The sequence below is a fragment of the Peromyscus maniculatus genome, chromosome 13 (genome assembly GCF_049852395.1).
Source record: "Peromyscus maniculatus bairdii isolate BWxNUB_F1_BW_parent chromosome 13, HU_Pman_BW_mat_3.1, whole genome shotgun sequence".
Lineage (NCBI taxonomy): Eukaryota > Metazoa > Chordata > Mammalia > Rodentia > Cricetidae > Peromyscus > Peromyscus maniculatus.
The window spans coordinates 54,569,454-54,595,412 of NC_134864.1; the positions used below are offsets into that span (position 1 = coordinate 54,569,454).

Sequence of the window (25,959 nt, forward strand, 5' to 3'; positions counted from 1 at the left end):
CAGGAAATCCCTGGAACTACACTCGATGCCACAAGCTCCGGAGACCTTGGTTTTACTAGTCAGTAAGGACCATACCAACTCTCTTGCCTTGATGGCCTCAGCTCCCTTAACCTGAAATGGAAAAGAATTGCCAAGGATTCTGAACAGTCTCCAAGATTCATGCTAGGTTTAAAACAAAGCAAAAAAAATGCTGCAGTGTGTGTGTGTGTGTGTGTGTGTGTGTGTGCGCGCGCGCGCGCGCGCGCATGTGCGTATGTGTGCCTGTGTGAACGTGTCTGTGCACGTGTGTGTTTCCCTGCCTGTCACTCTTTCCTATTCAGAACACGTTAAGAGTCAAGAGCCTTGTGGAAACCCCGCCTGTCAGTGTCTGTGTGCCAACAATAAAACAACCCCTAAAGAAACCTAGCTTTGCATCTCAGCTCTTTCCCTGTCCAGCTTGAGAGTGCCCAAACCGTCTCATTTTTCTCACCTGTGAAGCGGCCATAACACGATTTGAGATATTATACTTAGGGCGAGGCTAAAACAGGATGAATATCCGCAAAACCTCCAACACGCCCCAAATTACTTCTCTTTCCTCAACTCTTCCAGTGAAGGGTGCCAAAGAAACCGTGGGTGAATTTAAAGGTCTGAATTGTCCCCGTGGTGCCCGTTCGGGGGCTTATCTGCTCCTCACATTTGCCCCCGGCTCCGTGGCCCACCCGCATGGAATCCGTGGGCAGTCCCAGCGTGGGGCCGCCTCACATGCTACTCGGAGAGGAAAAGAAAGGAGTCGGTGATGGAACCCGGCAAAGAGCCAGCCTGCAGGGAGACCCCTGCCTGGGGCCTTGAAGTCCCCACAGGGAGCTCTTCTTTTTATCAGGAGCTCTTCTTTTTGTCAGGAGCTGTGGCCCTGCCCTCGGGGGGGGGGGGCAGCTGCTCCCCCGGGGTGCTGGGTCCGTTTGTCTTCTGGCCTCTCTCCTGCCAACCCATGCGGTTTTGTTTCTTAAAGGAAAAAAAAAAATCCTGCAGGGGTGGGGGAGGGGGGCTCTGAGCACGGGGGTGGGGGGTGGGGAAGGGGTGGGGCTTGAGATTTAGTTCATGGGTAGAGCACTTGCAAGTTCAAGACCTTGGGTTCCGTCCCCAGCACCCAAACAGACAACCACCCCAAGAATCTCATCATTCAAATGTGTGTGTGTGTGTCTGTCTGTCTGTCTTTACATCCCTGTTTCCTCTTTCCTTTCTGCTCTCTCCCCTTCTACCCAAGAGCACTTGACTCACAAAGCCTCCTTCGATAACTTATCAACCAGAATCAGTCCACAGACTGAGGTTAGGGGGGGCAGTCAGGCCTTGGGCCTCTCCATTGCCCAGTCGTGAGGAAGGTCATGTTGCCCCTACCTCTCTGCCTTCATGTTCTTATCTGACAAACAGGGATGGGCAAGAGAGCAAGGCGCGCTGGAGAAGACGTTCTTCCTGGTGCTGCACGCAGTGAACGGGAACTGCCCCGCGTCTGCCTTCTGAGGGCATCACAGGGTCAGTCACGTCCTTCCTTCATGGCAGGTGTCACCTCCTCCAGGAAGCCCGCAGTGATGATTTGCATCTAAAATGTCCTCCTTGGCTGCCAGCCGGTAGGGCTGCTGGGAGGAAGTAGGAGGCTGGGGAAGTTAGGCTGCTGGTGGCCTGGGGGCATTCTGGGACACTGGCTCCTTTCTCTCTCCCTTGGCTTTCCGGCTACTGGCTGTGAGCAGCTCTGCCCTGCTGCGTCCTCTCTGCCACAGTGCTCTGCCCTGTACGGCTCCAAAGCAGCAGAGCCACGGGAGCCACAGGGCCATGGGGGGCCACGGGGCCACGGGGCCACGGGGGCCACAGGGCAGGGCCACAGGGGCCACAGGGCAGGGCCACGGGAGCCACAGGGCCACGGGGGGGGGCACAGGGCCACGGGGGCCACGGGGGCCACAGGGGCCACAGGGGCCACAGGGCAGGGCCACGGGAGCGTGGACAGACCCCAAAGGCAATCACCCTCTTGCTAAGTCGCCCTCTCTCTTCCGTTTGGTTGTAGTGATGGAGAGCCGACTCCCGCCTTTCCTGACCTGGGTCTTTGCTCCTCCAGTCCCTGGCGATCGCTGTGCTCTCCCAGGTCCTGTTGGGACCATCGCCTTACCCGGCATTCTCCTCCAACCAAAACTAGAGCTGCCATAGGGGAAATGGCTTCCCCAACCAGAGAATGCAGAACTTAGCCAGGGATTAGAAAAGCGCTCCGGGCGGTGGTGGCGCACGCCTTTAATCCCAGCACTCGGGAGGCAGAGCCAGGCGGATCTCTGTGAGTTCGAGGCTAGCCTGGTCTACAGAGTGAGTTCCAGGAAAGGCGCAAAGCTACACAGAGAAACCCTGTGTGTGTGGGGGGGACACAAACAAAGAAAGAAAGAAAGAAAGAAAGAAAAGCGCTCCTTAAGTGACCAAAAGATCCATTCCCCCGCCCCCCATTCATGTCGTTGGTGGTTAAGGATGTGGAAAGGCCTGGCTGGTGGCTGAACCAGAGATGCTCTCATTGGTACCTCTAAAGATTTTACTGTTCTAAGACCATTAAGTCACCAAAACCGAGGCTGAGTGATTAGCAAACCAACTCTGTTATTTCAGTGAGGGGGCTGAGGGGTCACCTGTGTCTTGTAGAATAATCTTTTAAGGGGTGTTACTTTTGTTTATGTTGCATTTGTTTAACTCTGTGAAGCTGTGTTACTGTGCCTGTGTAAAACACCTGATGGTCTAATAAAGAGCTGAACGGCCACTAGCGAGGCAGGAGAAAGGACAGGCGGGGCTGGCAGGAGGAGAGAATATATAGAGAGGGAGAAATCTAGGAGGAAGAAGAGCCAGAGAAGGAGGAGGACTCCAGGGTCAGTCACATAGCCACACAGCAAGTCCCGGAGTAAGAGTAAGATTTGCAGAAGTAAGAGAACAGGAAAAGCCCAGAGGCAAAAGGTAGACGGGATAAGTTAAGGAAAGCTGGCAAGAAACAAGCCAAGCTAAGGCCAGGCATTCATAATTAAGAATAAGCCTCTGTGCGTGATTTATTTGGAAGCTGGGTGGCGGAACCCCCCAAAAGAGCAAAAGAGTAAAAACAAAATCGGAGGCCTTCTGTCGATGGAAGAGGCCCTGGGCTCACAGGATTGCTTACTGCCTCTTGCGCCCGTGGCGATCACCTACCCACAGAGGCCTGGGGGGAGCAGAGCCTTAGGTGGGACACGGTGCAGCTGGCAGGCTGGCTTTCCCTGTGAGCAGCTGCAGTGGAAGAAGCCTGGTCCTGGCTCAGCTGCTGCTCCTAACTGCTGGAGCAACAGTGTGAGGGATACAGCTCTCAGTATTACACGGGCCAGCCGTCTTGGTTTGTGGGACGGGACGGAAGCCCAGAGAGGTGATGCACCCTGCCTTCAATATTGGCCTTAAATTTATTCTTTGTGTCTTTCAAATCATGCATCCTGCTCCCAACCATCTTCCATCCCTTCGCACCCGCCCTCTGCCTCTGCAAACCGCACACCCCAATAAAACAAAAAATTTAAAAAAAAAGGGGAAAAAAAGAAAGAAAGGGAAAAATCTCATCAGGAAGCTGCAGTGTGACGCATTGAGTCCCGCAGTAAACCCCTTTATTTAAATATTTTTACATGCGAGTGTTCATCGCAAAGAATCGTTGGTTTGGTTCAAGGCCCCTGGTCCCTGCTACACTATCGACCCTGGGCCCTCACTGGGACGACTCCTGGACACCCCATTGCTGCCCGGTGTCGTGGAGATCCGGCAGCCCTGAGTCCGCAGGACTGATCCTCCACACCTGTGCTCCGGCAGATCTGGTTCTGGACCTGGGGAGTTGTGGGGTTGGTCAGCCAGGCAGCTCTGCCCTGTCCTTACCACCAGGGGGAGCTCTCCAGCGTTACCCTTTGCAGCCATGAGTAAGGAGAGGGAACCCCACCTTTTGAATTTGAAACTCGGTGTCCTCAGGGAGTCGATGCCAATGTTTATCAGACACGAGTGTGCACATGAAACAGCTGAGGGTCGTGTGTGTGTGTGTGTGTGTGTGTGTGTGTCCATGTTTGTGTATGTTCAAGAGCATATGCACCTATGTGTATGTGTGAGCACTGAGGATTGAGCCTACGTCCTCGTGTTCGGCAAGCATCCTGTCACGTTACATCCCAATCCTCTGCTCACCTTTTCTTGAGGTGATAGGTGCGTCTATTAGCTTAACTGTGTTTCTTTCTTTTCTTCCTTTCTTTTTTGTTTTTTCGAGACAGGTTTTCTCTGTAGTTTTGGTGCCTGTCCTGGAACTCACTCTGTAGACCAGGCTGGCCTCGAACTCACAAAGATCTGCCTGTCTCTACCTTCCGAGTGCTGGGATTAAAGGCGTGCGCCACCCACCGCCGCCCGGCCTGTGTTTCACTTTTTATTCTGAGCCAAGGTCTTATTAAGTTACCCAGGTAGAACTCGTATTTGCAATCTTCCTTCCTTATTCTCTCCCAAGTAGCTGGGATGACAGGCCTGTACCACTAGCCTTGGCCACCCAGAGTCGTGTTAAAACACAGGTTGGTTTCAGGTGAGAGCTCAGAATCTGCATCTCTAACAAGCTCTCAAGTTCTACCTAGAAAAGGCCTAGGCAGGTGGTGCTCAGAAATGTGTGGTCTAGACCTTGTGGATGCCCATGACGTCCTGAGGGCGGTCACCTCAGGTTAAGGGAGCCAGTCTGTTGTGGGGACCCACAGAGGTTTCCTAGTGAGACCTTATTCAAAGTCAGAGACTCTGAGCTTGCTTTACCTAGCCGGGCTGCATAATGGGATGATTGGGCCAAGGGCGTGGTTTCTGGGTGTTTGGAAGGGTCTACACTTGGTTGTGCGGTGTGCTTTGATCTTGAAAGGGGGACGTCTTTTGCCTCTCCCCTTGGCAGTGTATAAAAAGCCCTTTGGACTAAACCTCAAAGTGACCGGGTATTGACCCAGGGCCCTCCCAAAGCTATCCTGTGTCTCTGTCTTTCTTTTCTTTCTTTCTTCCTTTCTTTTTTTTAAAGATTTATTTGTTTATTATATATACAGAAGAGGGCACCAGATCTCATTACAGATGGTTGTGAGTCACCATGTGGGTGCTGGGAATTGAACTCAGGACCTCTGGAAGAGCAGCTGGTGCTCTTAACCTCTGAGCCATCTCTCCAGCCCGCCTCTGTCTCTCTTATCTCCTCCCATCTTTCTATCTAATACTTCCTTATTTCCTCTCTCCTCCCCACAAGAACCCTTAGATAGGTCAGAGCCGGACTCCGACAGACTCTCACGGTCTATCTAGAAGCTGACAGGCCAGTATCACCCATCCCTGGGGGCTACAGTGCTCCCCACCTTGCTGGCTGCTGCTTTGACTATGATGATGTGTGTGCTGGCTGGTGGCCATGGCTTCTTTGAGTCCCCAGGTTGTAGGTTTACGGCATCCATTATTCCTGCAGGCACCGTTTCTTTGCAGGGAAGTTCGTGGAGCTCAAAGCTGAACTCTGCTGTAAGCTCCCGAGGGCATCCTGAAAACTCAACATGTTCATCCGTTCATCTGACCCATTTATTCACTCACTTGTGGGGTGTCCACCAGGTCTGGACAACAGCCTTGTCTTCAAGCACACACACAAGACATGGGGCCATGAAGTGGCACCTAGTGGTTGGCTATCCAACACGCTGTGTGTGAAACTGAGTCAGACTTGGGGTCTCCCAAGGAGGCGGAGGCATCAGGTGACTTGGAGTGTAAGGAGAAACAGCCAGCCTGGGATGCTTCCTAAGAAAGGGCCTGTCTTCAAAGTAGAGAGCTCAGCTCCCCCAGGCAGCTGGCTAGGGTCAGAGTGGAAATCACGCCGCCAGATCCTCACAATTCACAAATGCATTCAGCATTTCTTTCTCGTCCTTTGCCGCCACAAAGACCAGTGGAGGAAGCAGGGGTATCGGAGCCCCTCTTAGGCCAGCCGCAGAGTGGGCAGCTAGGGCCTGCTGTGTGTGGTGGAGAGAGAAAACGGACTGAGCTCAAGAGCTGGCATCAGAGGAAGTGAGTCTATGAGGCAGGACCGCGGCGGCATCCCCAGGTCAGAAACGAACTCATCTGGGTCTGTCTGCCTGTTTCTGCTTGTGGGGAGCAGCGCCCCCTTGTGTTTAGCTTGGTTCAGCCCGCAAGACCCTGGCTTTCCCAGCTTTCCTAGGAGCTGCGTGGATCCGGGAGCGTCCAGGGGCCCGGGGGTCCGGAGGATGGGTCTTGGTGTTTATTACAAGAGAAACCCTGACTCAGACAGGGGACTTGCCGCAGAGCCTGACAGCTTGAGCTGGATCCCTGGACCCCACGTGGTGGAAGGAACGAACCGACTCCTGCCGCTTGTCCTCTGACCCGGACATGTGCCGTGCCTCCCCCCAGCAAATAAACAAATAGAAAGCCAAAGTTTGAAAAGGCAGCGGTGCACTCAACACTGACCCTTCCTCTCCTGTCCTGCGGAGCGAGGGGAGCGCCGGGTCAGCACTGTGTGCATAAGGGTAACCTCACAGAGGACCAGTTTCTGTCCTGCACCGAGAGGGACCGGGGCTCTGGACAGCCTGGTGTGGTGGAGCCCCTTGCCTGCCCGCCACCTGCCGCGTTGGCTGTGTTTTCACGGCAGAGATGAGTGAGCTTTCCTTTGTTAGAACAGCAGGGCAATGATCACACTGATCACACACCCCTCGTTTTCTGTTATTATTTGATGTGTATGGGTGTTTTGCCTGCATGTGCGCCTGTGCACCCGGTGTGTCCCTGGAACTGGAGTTACAGATGGCTGTGAGCCACCATGTGGGTGCTGGGAATTGAACCCAGACACTCTGGAAGAGCAGCCAGTGCTCTTAACCACTGAGCCATGTCTTCAGTCCGGCACAGTCCTTTTGATAAGGTGGCGGGCTGTCTTGCTGAATGGAATAGTGGAAATAGCTTGTTTTCTTTCTTTCTTTCTTTTGTAAAAGATTTATTTATTGATTGATTGATTGATTGTACAGTATATAATCTGGCTGCATATACTCCTGCAGGCCAGAAGAGGACACCAGATCTCATTACAGATGGTTATGAGCCACCATGTGGTTGCTGGGAATTGAACTCAGGACCTCTGGAAGAGCTGCCAGTGCGCTTAACCGCTGAGCCATCTCTCCAGCCCCAAATAGCTTGTTTTCTGAGGTTCCCCGCCCCCTTCACTACTGTTCTAGCCTTCTCCTTCATGACTTCACGTACTTCATGTGGCGTTACAGAGTTCTGTCAGTCTGTCTTCAGGCAAGGTTAGGGAGGTGATAGAGGCTTTGCCTAGTGTGTGTGTGTGACAGCAGCCTGAGTTTGCTGTGCAGCATAAATCTTAAAGCATTCTGCCACATTTCAAGGGATGTTTTGTTCCTTCAGATGGAGTCTCTTACTATGTAGACCAGGCTAGCCATGTGGCCATATGCCTGTGTGCTGGGATTATAGGCGGTCACAACCACACTAGCCCTCAGGGAGTGATGTTGTGCTGTCTGTACAGAAGGCAGAGGCTGCCTCATTCATCTCCGGATCACCGCCCTTGTCGGGTCTTCAGCTAAAGGACTAAGGCAGAGATGAATCGAGTCTCCGAGACCAAGTGTCCTGACATGGAGACTGGCTTGGAAAGTAGTTATGTTAGAAGGGCTCTCTTGATAAGATATTAATACAAATTATGACTATATAATTAAAGGTTTTCTTTTCTGTTTGTTCTTAAATAGGTTCCTGGGCATGGTGGCACAGGCTGGTAGTCTCAGCGTTTGGGAGGTAGAAGCTGTAGCAACAGGAGTTCAAAGTCATCCTTAGCTGCATGAGTTTGAAGCCAGCCTAGGTCTAGGTCTCAAAAACAACTAATATATATATATATATATATATATATATATATATATATATATATATATATATATATGTGTGTGTGTGTGTGTGTGTGTGTGTGTGTGTGTGTGTATGTGTATGTGTATGTATATATATTGCTAATAACACACATTGAGGACTGTCTGGGATAGGTACTCCTCTAAGCCTATCTACTCAACTCTCTTTTTTATCACAACCACCCCAGGGGATAAACACCATTCCTTTCCCCACTTTCTAGACGAAGGAAGAAGATGTCCAGAGACATTCAGCAATATTCTCAAGGCCACACAGCTAGTAAGTGGTAGAGCTAGGATTTGAACCCAGGAAAGAAGACTCCATAATCAGTTCTTCATCGCAGTGATGTCGGGACTTTAAGAAGGATTTTGGCGGAGAACTACATGTGCCCATCAAAGAGCAAGTGCCCCCAGTGGTTGAGAGTAATGAAATACTCATGTGGGCTCCTGACAGGATGCAAATTATGGCTATATAATCAAGGTTTTGACAAAACAGGGTGGGGCCTGGAGAGAGAACTCAGCGGTTAAAAGCGTTTGCTGTTTTGTGGGGGATCTGAATTTGATTCCCATCTCAAACAGCTCAGACCTGCTCGAAATTCCAAATCTAGGGAGAATCTGATGCCTCTTGGCTTTCCATGGGTACCTGCACTCACACGCAAATATCTAACAGATGTACACACGAATATACAGAGTTAAAATAAGACTTAAAAAGTGGACTGACAGATGACTGTCCTCAAGTGCTTAGTCCGAGGTAGGCATTCCTTTTTATTGTGTCTTGGAGACTTGGAGATAGGATCTTTTTTTTTTTCTTTTCTTTTTTTTTTTTTTTTTTTTTTTTTTTTTTGGTTTTTCGAGACAGGGTTTCTCTGTGTAGCTTTGCGCCTTTCCTGGAACTCACTTGGTAGCCCAGGCTGGCCTCGAACTCAGAGAGATCCGCTTGCCTCTGCCTCCGCCTCCCGAGTGCTGGGATTAAAAGTGTGCACCACCACCGCCCAGCGGCTTTAAACTCTTTATATAGCCAGCATGACCTTGAACTTCCAGTCTCTCTGGTGAGATTACAGATATGTGTCACCACACTCAGTTTATGAGGTGCTAGGTACTGAATCTTCTGCTGGAGGGGTACTGACTGTGTCCCCACTGAGCCTTGGTCCCAGCCCCCTGAGACAGGTATTCCAAGCATATTCTAAATAGTGCCTGCTCACCAATTCCTTCCCTAACCCCTATTACTTTAAATACAAAAACAAAAAACAGATTAAGTAGATCCTGGCAAATTCAGAGGAACAAATGTGAGAAACAGGTCTCAAGACTGTGGTTTGAGAGTGTGGTCCCTGAACCTCCAGCATCAAGGGGGGAAACTCACTAAAAATGCACACTGCTGGGCCTCAACCCAGATCTAAACCAGACTGAAAATGTTTCAGAGAAGGACAGAAATCTTTTGCTTTTCACCATTGTTGGTTTTGTTCATATTGTCTCCTTTAATCAAATTTTTAAGATTTATTTTTATTTATGTGTCTGTGTGAGTATATGCCTCGTGTGAGTACCTTCGGTGGCCAGAAGAGAGGGCGACAGATATACGGGAGCTGGAGCTACAGGCCGCTGTTCTTCACCTTTGTGGGTACTGGAACTTGAACTTGGGTTTTCTGAATGGGCAGAGAGCTCTCCCAAGGACGGAGCCATCTCTCCAGTCCTGTTCATTTAGTTTTGGATACAGGTCTGTCTCCATAGCCTAGGCTGGACTTGGTTTGCAATTCTTACACCTTAGCCTTCCAATTGCTGGAATTCCAGGGGAGTGCCACTCCAGCCTTTTGTAGACCTTCCAGGCGAAGCCAGGCAGTAGTGGTGGCTCACGCCTTTAATCCCAGCACTCGGGAGGCAGAGGCAGGCGGATCTCGGAGTGTGAGGCCAACCTGGTCTACAGAGCGAGTTCCAGGACAGCCAGGGCTATGTGGGGGCTACACGTTACCCTGTCTTGAAAACCAAAACAAAAAACAAAACTTCCAGGTAATTCTGAAGTGCACTAATGTTTAAGGACCATTGATCTAGGAAGTAGCTAGAATTGAAGTTTTATTCTTTCCTTGGACTTTTGGGACGAGAGCCATTTCCCTAGTCTGCTTGGATTTGGAGGTCATTGGATGGCCTTGCCTTGTGGAAACATGAAAGCAGACTCTAAGTCCTCTGACTAGCTCATTCATTTTTTTAAATTTTATGTATGAACATGCGTATAATGTATGTAGTACTGGTGAGTGAACCCAGGGCCTTGCGAACACTCAACACTGGTCTCTGGCTTAGTCCTTATAACAAACTGTGAAGATCACTACTGAACTTAAAGTAGGGAAAAACAAAAACCAAACTAAAACAAAACAAACCAAAACAAAAACCCCAACTTGACCATTAAGACCAAAGGGGAGAATTGGTCTTTAAGCAACTCAAAGCATTTCCTTAGTACTTCCTCCTCCTTGCCTTTCAAGATCCGAAATCCTTTCTAAAAAAACGAACATTTGTCATTGGGGGCAGGCAAATGCCTTCTGTGACTTTCTGCAGTGGCGTTTCACTGCGTTAGAGACTGTCTGGCCAGCCTCTGAGGACCTCGGCCGGAGCGGGCCCTGATGTCATGGGACAGGAAATCTGGTTTGCCTGACTCAGTCATCGCTCAGTTTGGGCCACGGTCTGGGGTGCCTGAAGCCCCCGCTGCACTTGGCCGAGACCTCGGGGCCCTGTCAGTGTTCACATTCTGAATGTGTGATTTAGAATCTGGAGGATCTGAAGGTCAGATTTTTTTTTTTTTGTTTTGTTTTTTTTCTGGCTCATGCCACTCGGCTCTGAATATGGAGGCGATAGGGCCTCGGGTTAAAAGAATCCTTGCTTCGAACCTTGACCGACCCAGGGCTCACACTACCCTAATGTGTTATTGTCTGATACCCACAAAGAGTGACATCTTTAAATGTCAGGATAGGGCTGGAGATATGTCTCAGTGGTTAAGAGTGGTTTTGGCCAGCAGCTGATCTTTCGGAGGACCTGGGTCTATTCCTAGCACCCACATGTTGGCTCTCACTGTCTATAATTCCAGTTCCATGCACATGGTGACTGGACATACATGCAGGTAAAACACCCAGACATATAAAACAACAACAACAACAACAACAACAACAACAACAAACCCCAAAACATCTTTAGAAAAAAAAATAAAATCAGTATAAAAATGATTCTTTTTTACCAGGATGTCAATGGAAAATAAATAGTGAAAGAAACAGGAAAAGATCAAAACCTTCAACTTAATGGAGACAGAGAGTCAGTGTCGTTTCGTAGACTGGTAAGTCGTGACCACAAGAGGGTAGGTATTCATTTGCTGTAACGTCCGAGATCCGCCTGCCTCTGCCTCCCAGGGACTAAAAGGCGTGCACTGCCTGAAGAGAGGAGCGCTTATGCCGCCAGCCTGGGCAGACGAGGATGCCAGGCATGGAGTGGTGAAGGTTGAGTGTAGCCCACTCCCCACCCCAAGCTCAATTCAGTAGCACGGACCTGAAGTCACCAGCCTGGGTTGCGCACTGTGACTCGCCTGTGACTTTTAAAATGGGGCCAAGTAAGAAAACAAGCGTCCCTGGGTGCTTCCCATGGTTTAGCTTTCGGAGCCCAGGCTGGCGTTCAGCCCACGGGCTCCCTCTGCTGGACACTTTTGCATAGCAGCAAGAAGCACGTTGCTTCTGTGTGGTCTGGAACCCACCCTTAGAAATGTGAGCCGTGCCTCCACAGGCACGATGCCACTTCTGCAAGAAGCCATGAGGATTCCGGCGTGATGGCAACCACCTTTAACGCCAGCACTCCAGAGGCAGAGACAGGAGGATTTCTGTGAGTTCCAGGACAGCCAGAGTCACACAGTGAGACTGTCTCAAAACACACAAGCAAAAACCAAAGTAACGCCAGGTGGTGGTGGCGGCGGCGCACGCTTTTAATCCCAGCACTCAGGAGGCAGAGCCAGGCGGATCCCTGTGAGTTCGAGGCCAGCCTGGTCTACAGAGTGAGATCCAGGACAGGCTCCAAAGCTACACAGAGAAACCCTGTCTCGAAAAACCAAAAACCAAAAACCAAGAACAAAACTAGAAGCAATATGGACAGAGACCAATTCCAGTTGACTGCAGCATCAAGTAATGTGCCCAGCTGCCCTGCAAAAGATCCTGGAGTTGAATTCAGTCTCTGTGCTACGAACTATGTGTGCCTCCAAAGCCCATGGTCCCTGGCTCCATATTCCACAGAGCCACTACTACCTAATCAAACGTAGACTTGTTTTTAAGGAAGCCACCATCAAGGCATTCATTTTTGTTTGCTTGAGAAAGGATCTCAGTGTAGCCCTGATTGTCCTGGAACTCAGCAGTAGACCAGGCTGGCCTTGAACTCACCACGATCTACCTGCCTGTCTCCAGAGGGCTGGGTTTAAAGGCATGCGCCACTGTGGCGGGTGTATCAAGGCATTCTTGCCTCCCAGCTAGAGGCAGCAGCTAGGTCTCCACAGACCATGGGTCCTGCTTCCTTGGGCTCACCTCTCTCTAGGCATGGAACCCCGGGCCCCTCACCAGCATATCCACATCTCCACGAAAGCAGGAGGACAGAGGAGTGGAGGTGCTGGGGGGGAGTGGGGAGCGGGTGGCTTTGTACTTCCTCAAGTCTCTACTCTTGCGTCGCTCTGCATCTCTCGCAGGAAGGGAAGCTTTAAATAATCCAAGAAGAGAAAGCATGTCTCCTGCATTTGCTTGTGACGGTAAGAGCGTTCTAAGTTCCGGCGCACAGTCTGAGGGGAAGTGCAAAGACCGTTCTCTGTTAACGGGTCTGAGCAGCACCAGAGTGCATTCTGGGTAATCACAGCGACAGGATTGTACACCCAGCACCAGCTGGCTCTACCTTGGCCGTCTTCATCATTCCCTCTATGGGGTCCTCCCGGTTCTTCATGAGAGTCAGGTTCATCTCCACGTTCCTGTTGGGTTTACATACCACAAAGAATAATGAGACAAGATAAATGCAAACATCCCTCGGTCCATGCCCTTCGGGGGAAATGGACTAAAGTTTCTTTAGCTGAACCCTGATTGCCTTTTTTTTCTTAGTGGTGCTGGGGATGATAATAATGATGATGATGATTATCTTTTTTTTTTTTTTGAGACAGGGTTTCTCTGTATAGTTTTGGTGCCTATCCTGGAACTCGCTCTGTAGACCAGACTGACCTCGAACTCACAGAGATCCGCCTGCCTCTGCCTCCCGAGTGCGGCTAAGGGTGTGCGCCACCACCACCTGGTGGGGATTATAACCAGGATGTCGGCCTGGGCCTGGCAAGGGCTCTGCTGTGGAGCTCCACTCCCAGCCCATGTCCTTTGTCAGCTTCTTTCAGTTTAAGTGTCAACTTTAAAGAGCCGAGCGGGCCAGGCAGAGCCTAACCCCGGGGAGCTTCAGTCCCCCCCCCCCCATCTTGGTGTTTGCTTTTCACAGTGTGCAATGCATGGTACAGGTGTGGACCTTTGCTGAGGGAAGGGAGGAGGGATGTCACAGGCCAAGGTCACCTGGTGGAGGGCACAGAGCACCCCCGGGGGTGGGACAGAGGCTGAGATGGAGCAAAGGCAGAAAGAAGGGGGAAGGTTGGGGCGGAGTCAGAGCCCGCAAGGCAGGGCAAGGATTTCATTCTTCATCTTGAGAACAGATGCCACTTAGGAAAAGCCGGGAAGCCAGTGGGTCAGCCTGGCCTTGGTGGAGTTCCCCGGATTACCACAGGTTGGGGTTCCTCTCATCTGACACCCTCTTCTCTCTTTCCCGAGTCACACGAGCGATTTCACTGTCCAGAAATCCCCCTCCCAGCGCCTTTAATCTCAGCTGCTGTTCACTGGAATTATTTGAAGTGTTAAAAACAAAAACAGGACTGGAGAGATGGCTCAGCTGTGAAGAGCACTGGCTGCTCTTCCAGAGGACCCGAGTTCAATTCCCAGCAGCCACATGGTGGCTCACAAACCATCTATCATGGGATCTGATGCCACCTTCTGGCATAAGGTGTACATGCCCATAGAAGAGCACTCACATATATAAACAAACAAACAAAAAAACAAAAAAAAAACATGCCTAGGATCTAACACCAAACAAAATCAGACTCTGGGGGTAGTGTGTTTTTAAGGTGTCTCCTTCCAGTGTGCATTTGCGTCAAGAACCTCTGTCTTTCTTCAGCAGTTTCCTGAACAACCGAAAAGCCACAGCAGGCAGAGCTGGTGACCGCAGGGGAGCCCCTGAGCTGTTGATGCGGCTGCTCCCAACCTTTGCCCCAGCCTGCACCCGGGCCGGTACCCACGCTGCCATGTCAGTGGTACCGCTGGGCTGAGACATCGCCCGTTGGCGGGCCCAGGGAGTCCCTCCTCACGGTCTCACCCTTGAGTGACAGTCACGTTCCCACCGGCCCTCAAACTGCCCACTTTGGGAAGAGAAAACTCATCATCTGCTGAGGCAGATCCTCAGCACCCGCTCCATGTTTCTTCCCTTGGTGGCTTTGTCCCGTGTGTTGGGCTAGCGCTTAGAGGTGATGGGACCTGTTGTCATGAAATGCTAGAGGGGTGAATAAACTGTCCGTCTTTTGGGTTTCTCATTTTGGAGACAAAGCAGACGTGCCCAGTACAGTAAAATAAACAAATTAACTAAAAGTAAAAATAAAAATTCATCCCCGAGTAAAAGAAAAGATGCCAGGTGATGGTGGCACACGCCTTTAATCCTAGCATGTGCAAGGCAGAGACAGGCTGATCTGTGAGTTCGAAGCCAGCTTGGTCTACAGAGCAAGTTCCAGGACAGCCAGGGCTACACAGAGGAACCCTGTCTTGGAAAACAAAACAAAAAACATCGCAGGAAAAACCTTCCTCGATCATAGTAAACTGCTGAGTTAGAAGACTACAAAATATGGCAATTTCTACATCCTTATTTAGAAAGCCTTTCAATCTAACAGAAAATGGATGGAAAGAGAGAAACAAGCTCCCTATATAGGAAGAATTTCAAATGCAGAAAAATGACCGCTCTCAACTGCATGCATCCCTGAATCTGCGGGGGCAAGGGTTGCTCTTCCCATTTCCCAGATGAGAAGACAGAGGCAGGGAGAGTCAGTGAAACTGGAAACTCTTCAAGTGAATCCTTATTAGAGACATCAACTTACTTTTAAATTCAATTCATTCAGATGAATGAATGAAGCGCGGAGCCACTGCCTGCCATTTTTGCTGTTGTTTACACATACGAGCACACATGTGAAATAATGTACCTCAGGTCATTCATTCACTGTAACAGCATGAAAATAGCCCACATGGCTTGTCAACTGGAGACCAGTTACGTTAATTATGGCAATAAGGGCCGGGCGGTGGTGGCGCACGCCTTTAATCCCAGCACTCGGGAGGCAGAGGCCGGCGGATCTCTGTGAGTTCGAGGCCAGCCTGGGCTACAGAGCGAGTTCCAGGAAAGGCGCAAAGCTACACAGAAAAACCCTGTCTCGAAAAACAAACAAAACAAAAAAACAAATTATGGCAATGAGGAAGAACAAGGTAACTCTCTGAGTTGACATAGAAGCCATGAACTCTACGGATAAGACCCTGGAGAGTGTGCAATAAGAGGCCGGTTTCTGTGAAGATCCCCTGGTTACGTTTGCATGTATTGCATTCTATGCTTCAGTGAGGGCACACAGGGCCAGGCTGGCTGGTGCATGCCTGTAATCCAAGCGCTGCGGAGGTGGAGCTAACACGCGACATCAGAAGGTCAGTGTCGTCCCAGCTGCATAGTGAGTGCAAGGCCACGAGCCCCCCACCCCCCACCCCCAATAAATAAGAATAAGACTTCTATGTGCGTTTCAGATTCAAACTTGAACTGAAAACTGAGTACTCATCCCGGTACTCCGGAGGTAAACGGAGAAAGCCAGGCTCCCTGTGTTAAATGCCGTTGCTATGACCACACCTGGGCGACACGGTTTAAAGAGAGGAAAGATCTGGTTTCATAGTTTCCACGAGTCAGTCCTCTGCGGCATGGGAAGGCATGGAGTGCAACAGCTCACACCGTGTTGGCCAGGAAGCAGGCAGACAGCGTTCCGACACTCGCTCTCTCCTTTCCCGTTTTCGTTGCGTCCTGGCCTACACCTCATGGGATGAGGCCACCATGGCCAGGCCTCCCCGACATCCTCCCTGGGAATGTCATCACAGACATGCCCTGAGGTGGCTTTTTCTCATCTCCTAGAGGTATCACCTTTACACCTTCACGTGAGACCCTGCCTGAAAAAAATCCAAACCAAGAGCTGGGGGCATAGCTCAGTGGTAGAGCACTTACCCAGCATGCAAGGTCCTGGGTTCAAATCCCGGACACTACAAAACCCAAACAGACAACAACAACACACTAAAATGAAGTCAGTAAAGTAATCAAAACACAAGCGTCTGAAATGCTTGGAATTAGTAGTGTTTCAGAGTTTACACACATACACACACAGAGACATACAAACACACAGACACACACGTTTCAGATTTTGGAATTATTTGCATACAAATAATGAGATATCGGAATGAGACTCAAATGTGCAAAAAAAATTCACTTATGTTTCAAATAGGTTTTATGCACACAGCCTGAGGATAATTTCACACAACATTTCTAAAGTGCATTTACACTGTGACCCATCATATGAGCTCAGACACAGACTTCTCCATCTGTGGTCCTTCTTTCACTATTCAGAGATTTTCTGATTTGGGAGCATTTCAGATTTCACATTTTGGGGTTATGTAGATGCTCTTTTTTGTTGAGTGAGCAAATTCAAATCCCAGCTCTGTAACTCTGGCTAAGTCATTTGTTTGTTCATGTTCCTTCAGCAAATGATGTTGATCTGCCACATGCCAAGTACCGTGCTAGGCACCGGGGACACAGAGTTGAAAGATCTATTTGCAGGAAGCTCGCTTTCATGTAGAAGGGTGACAAGAAGCCCCACAGTTCTAAGCTGGAGTGTAAATGTTATGATAGGTCCAGGTTCCCCCAGGACCTCAAGGGAGGTGAAGCTGATTTAGGCCCCTAGGTTTGTTTACCAGTAGGCATGGTGTGAGTCTTGCAGGAGCAGGAAGGCAGGGCAATTCCCCCCAAACAGGGGGAGCAGCATGTGGGGGAGCCTGGTGGCCGCTGTGGCGGACAGTGTAATTTGGACGCAGGCCACATCTTGCACGGTACAGCCTGGAGTTTTAGAAAAACTGAATCTGTTCTAGTTTTCTACTTGTAAAAGAGATGCATCTTTGAAGACGGGCACTCAACTGCAGTCAGTGTGGACATGGAAAGGGTTTTTTAAGCGAACTGGTGATGGTGCTGTGTTTAGAAAGAGCAATGACCGAGGTGTGGAATTAGAGGCCTGGGTGGGACGTCATCAGAGTAACGAACACTGTAAACTCCCAGGCAGTTCTGGGACACTGTGTGAAGCAGTGTCCAGTGGCGGAAGGGTGGTGGAGTCTAAAGCTTGCTCTCAAGTCCTACACTTGTCACTTACAGACCAGGAACTTCTTCACTCCTGAGCCTCAGTTTCCACAAGTGTCTGTGAGCTAGGCTCTGGTCCCATGACCTGAAAGCTCTTATTTGCCCTTGGGAAACCTCCAGCAGTCTTGACTCCTCCCTCAATCCCGGCCCTCCATCTGGGGTGCTCCCTCCATCTGGGCATGGTGCTTTTAGGCCCACAGTGGGCTTCTCCAGGGCACTGTTGAGAGGGGGTATGGGGTACAGAAGGAAGAAGGGGACTTCTGTCTGTCTCCAGCTGCCGACCTGCCTTGCCACTGAACCTCCAACAGCGGCTTGAGACCAATAATAAGTAATACACAGAGAGCTGGGCAGGGTGGCGCACACTTTAAGTCCTGGAGCTTGAGAGGTGGAGGGGGGGGTGGATCAGAAATTCAATGGAACTATCAGCTCCATAGTTCAAGGGTAACTTGTACTACAAAAGACCTTGTTGAGAAATAGATAATACATGTGACATAGAGTTCCCCCAACGTTCAGCTTGGAAGATACATTTGGAAATTCTTTTTGTTTTTGTTTTTCGAGACAGGGTTTCTCCGAATAGTTTTAGTGCCTGTCCTGCATCTCGCTCTGTAGACCAGGCTGGTCTCAAACTCACAGGGATCTGTCTGGCTCTGCCTCCCAAGTGCCGGGATTAAAGGTGTGCACCACCACCACCACCACCACCACCACCACCACCACCACCACCACCACCACCACCACCCAACCTTGGAATTCTGTTACATAACATTTGCATTTGATACCCAAAAGTAACAAATCTTTAATTTTTTTTTTTTTTTTTTGGTTTTCCGAGGCAGGGTTTCTCTGTGTAGCTTTGCGCCTTTCCTGGAACTCACTCTGTAGACCAGGCTGGCCTCGAACTCACAGAGATCCGCCTGGCTCTGCCTCCTGAGTGCTCAGATTAAAGACGTGCACCACCACTCCTGGCTCTTTCAGCACTGTCTTGATGATGGAAAAAAATGCAGCTCCCCAACCCCCTTAAAAAAATGTGAGTCTGGAGACTGAAACCTGGATCCCTGTGTTTGCCCAGCAAGTGTTTTACCCAACGACTCTCCAAAATCAGAATCTTACTTAAAAATTCCAACTCTAAAGTAGTCCAGCTTTTCTGGCACTTTAGAAAGATTCTGGGGCCAGGGATGCAGCTCAGATATAGAACACTTGTCCAACATGGACACGGCCCTGACTCTGGTTTCCAGGATTGCAAAACAACAACAACAACACACACACAGAGTCTCACACACACAGTCACACACACACACAGTCACACACACACAGAGTCACACACACACACAGTCACACACACACAGAGTCACACACACACAGTCACACACACACACAGTCACACAGTCACACACACACAGAGTCACATACACACAGTCACACACACACAGAGTCACACACACACAGTCACACACACAGAGTCTCACACACACACAGAGTCACACACACACAGTCACACACACACAGTCACACACAGTCACACACACACAGTCACACACACACAGTCACACACAGTCACACACACACAGTCACACACAGTCACACACACACAGTCACACACACACAGTCACACACAGTCACACACACACAGTCACACACACACAGAGTCACACATACACACAGTCACACACACAGTCACACACAGAGTCACACACACAGAGTCTCACACACACACAGAGTCACACACACACAGAGTCACACACACAGAGTCACACACACAGAGTCACACACACAGAGTCACACACACAGAGTCACACACACACACACACACACACACACACACACACACACACACACACACACACAAATATCTCTAGGGACAATCCTGGTGGTGCAGTCCTTCTATCCCAGGCAGATCTCTCCGGTTCGAGACCAGGCAGGGGTCTGTAAAACTAACTAAATAAGGAAACAAACAAATAAATAGAAGAGGCAGTAAGAAGGAGAAGAAAGAGAAGGAGGAGGAGGAGAAGAGGGGCTGCAGAGATGGCTTACAAGCTGAGAGCACTGGCAGCTCCTTCAGAGGACCTGGGTTCGATTCCCAGCTTCCACATGTCAGCTCACGGCTGTCTGTTACCTCAGCTCCAGGGGACCTGACACCCTCACACAGACATACACCCAGGCCAAAAAAAAATGTACATAAAATAAAAATTAAAAAAGAAGAGAAAGAAATGAAAGCATACTGGGCGGAGGTGGCACATCCCTTTAATCCTAGCACTCTGGAGTTCCAGGCTAGCCTGGTCTACAGAGTGAGACCCAGAACATCCAGGGCTACACAGGGAAAACCTGTCTCAAAACAAAACAAAACAAAACAAAACAACAAAACCCCCAAAACAAACAGATCCCTGCTCCTTCTCAGGCTCTGAGGCCAGAACAAAGATGTGAAATCAAACTCTTCACAGAAGCAGCATAGAGGGGGACCTCACTCAACATCATGTAGCTTTTCATTCTTGCTCCCTGCGAATTGTCAACTGTCAACTGTGAACCTCGGTTTCTCAAGAGTGCAGGGAGATTTGAATACTTGCTGGAAAGGCGGCAGGAAGTTTAAGCACGCTTCAGTGTGTGAGGGGCTCAGCCTGCACAGGGACCCATGAGCAAGCGTTTGCTCCTCCCTCCCCTGGGCTGAGTCTGCGAAAGACGTGAACGTGTTTTCAAAACTGTTGTTTTATGTAATTCTCACCTCACCGTTGGGAAGCAGGTGTGGGGACTATTTTTAATCATCTCTATTTTGCAGAGAGGAAATGGTGTTCCGGAGGGCGGGAAGGTCACCCGGAGTCAGAGACGACCCGGGACTTGCCAACTACGACTGGCCTGACACCTTCATATTGCCGGTGTCTCACTTCATCTTGGTCTTGCCTTTCTCTCTCGGGGAGGCAACACTTGACATCCTAAATATTGATCCTGGCAGTATTATCCAAACCTCATGCATTCACTGAATCTTGAACCTGGCTGGCGGTCCCTCTGCTCTATCCCTGCCAGGTTAACAAAGCACGTTGAAATGACTCGGGACTAGACCTTCCCTCACAGGGCAGTGGACTTCATCTTTGGACAGTGTCTTAAGCCAGGCCTTATCTCCCTGTTACCTGGCTTCAATGCACAGAAACCCTCACTGATACGACCCCAGCAGGCCCTGGCAGCCATCCTCTGGGTGGCGGGGTTTACCTGCCTCTGTGAACAAAACCTGGGACAGATGGCGGCTGCTCTAACTGCAGGTGTGGTTGGCTCTTGGCCTGCATTCGGTCAGGTCTCTCTCTCCTTTTAGCTTGAGAGTTCCATTAGCTAACGTCTGCAGCAGCTGTGGAGTTGAAGCTTATTATCTGTGTTTTTTTTTTTTTTTCCTGTCTTCTGGAGACAGGCATATATAACCTTCTGGGTCAGCGTGCAGTATAGGGACATTCTGCAGGCGTTTAGATCCGGCTTTCAAAATCCCCGCTTTGAATTCTCTGCTGCTCGGTCGCTCCAAAAGCAGCATTTTGTGTTCCTAACAATGGTCACCTTAGACACACTACATCTTTGCTTATTTGTGATGCTTAGTGTTTTCCCCTGCACTGTCCTGGACTAGGGCAGGGATCTTGGTCTATTTGTTTGTTTGTTTTTTTCCCCCTCATGCTGGAAGCGGAATCTAGAACTTTTGTGAGAGAGGCAAGTACTTCTCCCACTGAGCTACATCCCCAGCCCATCTCAGTCTATTTTTTTTTTGTTCACAGATGTACCCCAGATACTCAGAAGGTGCCAAGCACATAGTAGGCACTCAAAATATTAGTTAAAGAAACAAATAAGCAGTGATAATGATGATTCAACCACTGTTTGGGAAGGCACCAGCCACAATTCTTTAAGCCCTAAGGCAAAAACAACACTGTTTCTTAGAATAAAAGGAATCATCCCACTAACATAAGCTAGCAGCCTGGCAATCCTTTTTTGATTCTTATAGCGAACATCTTTTGTTCTGCTGTTCAGAAATCATCATTCCATCTTCTAATTTTTTTTTGTTTTGTTTTTTGACACAGGGTTTCTCTGTGTAGCTTTGGAGCCTGTCCTGGAGCTCACTTGGTAGCCCAGGCTGGCCTCGAACTCACAGCGATCCGCCTGGCTCTGCCTCCCGAGTGCTGGGATTAAAGGTGTGCACCACCACTGCCCGGCTTCCATCTTCTAATTTAAATGCCCTGGAAGACACGCTTCTTTTCTTTATAGTCACACACTCTGTGGACCCAGGCTGGACCAGTGGCTTTATCAGGACATGTGATCTAAGCTGGACTTTTCAGTTCTGCAATGACTCTAAGAGAAAAAGCCAGTAGCCATCTTGACTCCACTAGGAGAGCCTAGGAGGAAGCCTAGGGAAGTCACAGAGATAAATAGATTTTGGGTAAACTCATAGGTGGTTCTTTTGTTTTTGTTTTGTTTTTGTTTGTTTGGAAATGGGGTCTCATGTGGCCAAGGGTGGCCTCAAATTCCCTATAGCTGAAACTGATATTGAATTCCCGATCCTCCTGCTTCTGCTTCCCAGCTGTTAAATATGCGAGCATCATTAACTATCTGCATAACTCTTGGTCCACGTCCCACTTTGCAGAATGTGGAAGCCCCAGAAGCATGGCCTGAGAACTCTGCATTAGCTGAGGTTGGGAGAGCGGTGCTTATGATACCCACAGTTCCCGTCAGTCCTCACAACACCAGATAGCACATCATTGTGAGTTCTCAAGTGTTTGTCCTCTCCTGCGTCTGTCTTTCCTAGTCACTCCTTATCAAGGGTCTGGGATGGTGTCCTCTAGGATTGTATGAAGGGTCTGAAGTCCTTTCATGCCTCTCTTGGTTCTGCGCCTGGTCAGTTTCTTTGGCTTTGTGGCCATTTTTCAGTTCAGCCTACTCTGAAGAGGTAGGTCCAGAGAAGGGGTTGGGAAAAAGCCTTCAACCAAAGGGCTGTAGGATGAAAAGGGTGGGCCACTGATGGAGCACCCGCGGAGCACCATCCACCGGCCGGGGCTGTGGTACACGCTGGAGTGGGAGGGAGAGAGAGCAGAGGAGGACCAATGACATTCTCACCTCAGGAGGGCCCAGTGCCCTTCACCAGAAGCCAAGCTGAGCTTGGGAGATCAGTGAACAGTTAGAGAACAGAAAACAAGGGCTGACATCCAGGAGAGAATCCACATCTAACCCTGAAATAATTAACTCAAGAGTCAGTGTGTTTAGGGACATCGCTCTACCCAGTTACAGGGGCAAACCATAGCGATTATGTTAGCTACTGTCGAGAGGAAATGAATTATATTTACCTGTTTTACGAGGCAGTTCAAAGTGACTCTTTTTCTCTCTGTTCCGCTGTCCCCCCACTACCTAAACCAGACACCCAACTGGCTTGTCCCCGATGGCTGGCTGAGATTACTGCCCTAATTTGTCCTTCCTTCATCTGTGACAACCTGCCTATTTTCTGTCCCTTCTGATAAAGTGAGAGCGCGGAGGGACTTCTGAGCTGGTTTTGTAGCGTGCAGAAGTGTATTAACTGGCATCCCTGTGTCTGTGTCTATAAACCCCTTGTCTTCCCAGTGTGAGATCACCTTCAGGAACGGCGTCATGTCGATGCGCAGCTTGCGTGTGTAAAATTCTTTGCCGTTTGAACATATCAGCCCTTTATTTATACAACTTTGAGGCTCTCCCATCTTCTGAGCGGCTGCCTCCAAGGACCGTGGGGCTCCCTGGGAGAGAGGCAGAAAGACCGACTTTCATAGGAACCGTACACAGGGCAGCAGGAGCCGATCCAACCCCCTAATATTTATAAAAAGCATTTTTTTTTCATCATGGCAACACTAATAGCAACACCTATTTTTACCGTTGAAGACACAGGGGATGTATACATGTAGAGAACAATTGGACTAGTTAACAGTATCCAGAGGAGTGGGAAAAGGGACCTTCCTGGGGTGATAATTTCTTTTACTGCTCACAGCAACCCTGGGAGGCAGGTCTGGTGGCCTCCACTTCACAGATCAGGAAACCAACTTGCCCAGAGCCATTTAGATGGCATTTGGAAGAGGTAGACCATGGCCCAAGACAAGACTCTTTTTTGTGTGTGTGATACTCTCTCACTGTGTAACCCAGGCAGACCTCAAACTCATGATTCTTTTGCCTTATCCTCCAAAAGTGTTGGGGTCATAGGCTAGTGTCACCATATCTGGACTATTTTTAAAAATGTGATTTAAAACAGTATCCCTATAACTTCCATGAGTGGTTATCAAGTCTGTCTTGCGGTGCCTATGATTATAGCAAGAGTCCGGCTTATTTGCAAGCTGAGATGTGTTTGATGTGTTGGGAGGAGTGATTTGAACAAATGTGACAGAGAGAGAAGGAAGAATGGGCAAGGACAGGAGTCTGGGAGGCCCCAGGGGCTCTATGATCTCTTGGGGGCACACTCTCTGTGGTCACCAAAATGAGCAAATGGTGTTACATTTCAGGGCGCCGAAAGTTGGACCTGAAGTTGCCTTCCAGCCTGGGAGATCTAAGGAGTGAAATGTCCCTCCTCTGCTTCTCAGCCTCAAAGGCCTTTGGATTGAAGGACAGCTAGCCATCTTAAAATGTTTATGGGGCCCATCTTGCCTGATCCTGGTCTTTTGGGCCTCTTTGAGTTTTTCAACAAATACTTATTGGGTGTCTTCCTTCCTTCCTTCCTTCCTTCCTTCCTTCCTTCCTTCCTTCCTTCCTTCCTTCCTCCCTCCCTCCCTCCCTTTCTCTCTCTCTCTCTCTCTCTCTCTCTCTCTCTCTCTCTCTCTCTCTCTCTCTCTCTCTCTTTTTTTTTTTTATGGTTTTTCGAGACAGGGTTTCTCTGTGTAGCTTTGGAGCCTGTCCTGGATCTCGTTCTGTAGACCAGGCTGGCCTCGAACTCACAGGTATCCACCTGCCTCTGCCTCCTGAGCGCTGGGATTGAAGGCGTGTGGTACCACGGCCTGGCAGGGTGTCTTTTTCAAGCCCAGCAGAGTAGGCAGAAATGGCGCACAAGGAGGACAAGGAGGGCGATGTCTGTCTGCACCTTCATGAAGAGGGCGCTGAACCCTGCTGAGAGGGGAGAGAGAGCAAAGAAGGAAGCCACGCTTGGATGTGATTCACCCTTCATCTGGAGAAAAAGCAGCAGCAGGACACTGAGGAGAGACTGAGGACTATCATCAACTCTGTGTGCTCCTGGAGCGGGGGCCCTCACTGGCCGGCCACTCTCCTGGGGACACTCATTCCTCTCCTCATTCCTCTTCGGCCTCTGTGTCCCCTCAGGCTCCCCTCCCGGAGGATCGAGGATCGGGCCCTGCGGTGATGGTGCGGTCTTGTCTGCACGAGCTGACAGTGCGCTCCTTCAGGACAGGAGCCACGGCTGCCTCGTTCCGAGTCCCAGCAGTGCCTGACTCAGAGATGGCGCAGGTATGCACACTTGATCAGACTCATGGAGCTGGGGAGTAAGAGATGGCTGAGTGAAGAACAGCAGAGGCAGCTGCGAGGGTCGCTGAAATTGCTCCAGATGGGGAGGGGACAAGAAGCCCCCTTCACAGGAAGCATGCCTTGACCTCCCCAGGCCCGACCTCCGCGCGGCACGGGTCCCTCGTTGGCAAAGAGGAAAGTTATTTGTTTTGCGGGTGCCGCGTTGCTGGGGTCACGTACATGAATGTGCTGTGAGATCACCCTGGGTGGGAATTTGATCAGTTCCATATTTTCTAGGAGACTAACTCTCAGATGTCCGCCTCTCTGGGCAGCCATAAACCATCCCTCCCATAACGTTTATATTATTTGTAAGCATTCATGAGGAATTAGCAGTTGGTGGGTCCCCACAAGTGGCCATCATCATTCCAACCAACAACCACATCCATTTCCTTTGTTTTGAAACGTGCCTAAAGATAAAGGTTTTCCTGGGAAAATATCTTTTTTTTTGGTCATCCAGCCATATACTTGCTTAGCCTCTCAGGCAGAGAGTTCCCTTTTTCTTCTAGTTCCAATGAAAGCTTTTGGTTCAAACCAGAACCTGACAGGATTCGAGACCTGACGGGATTCAAGCTGTCCAGCTTCAGGCCTTCAGGAACCGCTGGACAGATGATGGAAATCAGGAGACATGAGTTGAGCGAAATTTCTTCATTATCTACCAAGATTTTGTGTTGGGCCAGAGGACAAGGGCATGGCCGAGACCAGGTCAGATGGCTGGAATGACTTCAAACTCCTACGAGGAGTTCACCTTGACTTGTTTAATTCCATACCTCTTGACTTGCCTTTTCTTCTAAGAGTTCTCTTGACCATTCTGCTCAAATGCTCCCTACCATTTCAGAGTGGGACATCAGCTGTAGCTTGATGGAACGCTTTCAGAGACCCCCTTACGGCTCAGTACTGTGATGATGATGATGATGTTCAAGTGTTTCTGCCAATGGATGACAATAAAAGACGGCCTGGGAGGTGGAATTAAAGATGAGCAAACATATAGAGAGGATTCTGAGAGACGGCAAGAGGAGAAAGACGTTAGAAGAGTTAGAAGCAGAAAAACCGGCCTTGCGATGAGGTAGTTCGTGCCTGTTCATTAAATAGGTATTTATTGTGGCTAAATGATGTGCCAGCCAAGCCAGCATGG

General features: G+C 49.7%; 1 protein-coding gene across 1 annotated transcript in view; it reads right to left on the bottom strand.

Moving 5' to 3' along the window:
- The window catches only part of Kiaa2012 (KIAA2012 ortholog), a 117,893-nt gene that overhangs the window by 21,023 nt on the left and 70,911 nt on the right, over window positions 1–25,959 (bottom strand). The window contains exon 14 of the mRNA XM_076550341.1: window positions 12,756–12,828. Within this exon, the coding sequence (XP_076406456.1) occupies window positions 12,756–12,828 (73 nt within the window). The remainder of the gene's footprint in view (window positions 1–12,755; window positions 12,829–25,959) is intronic.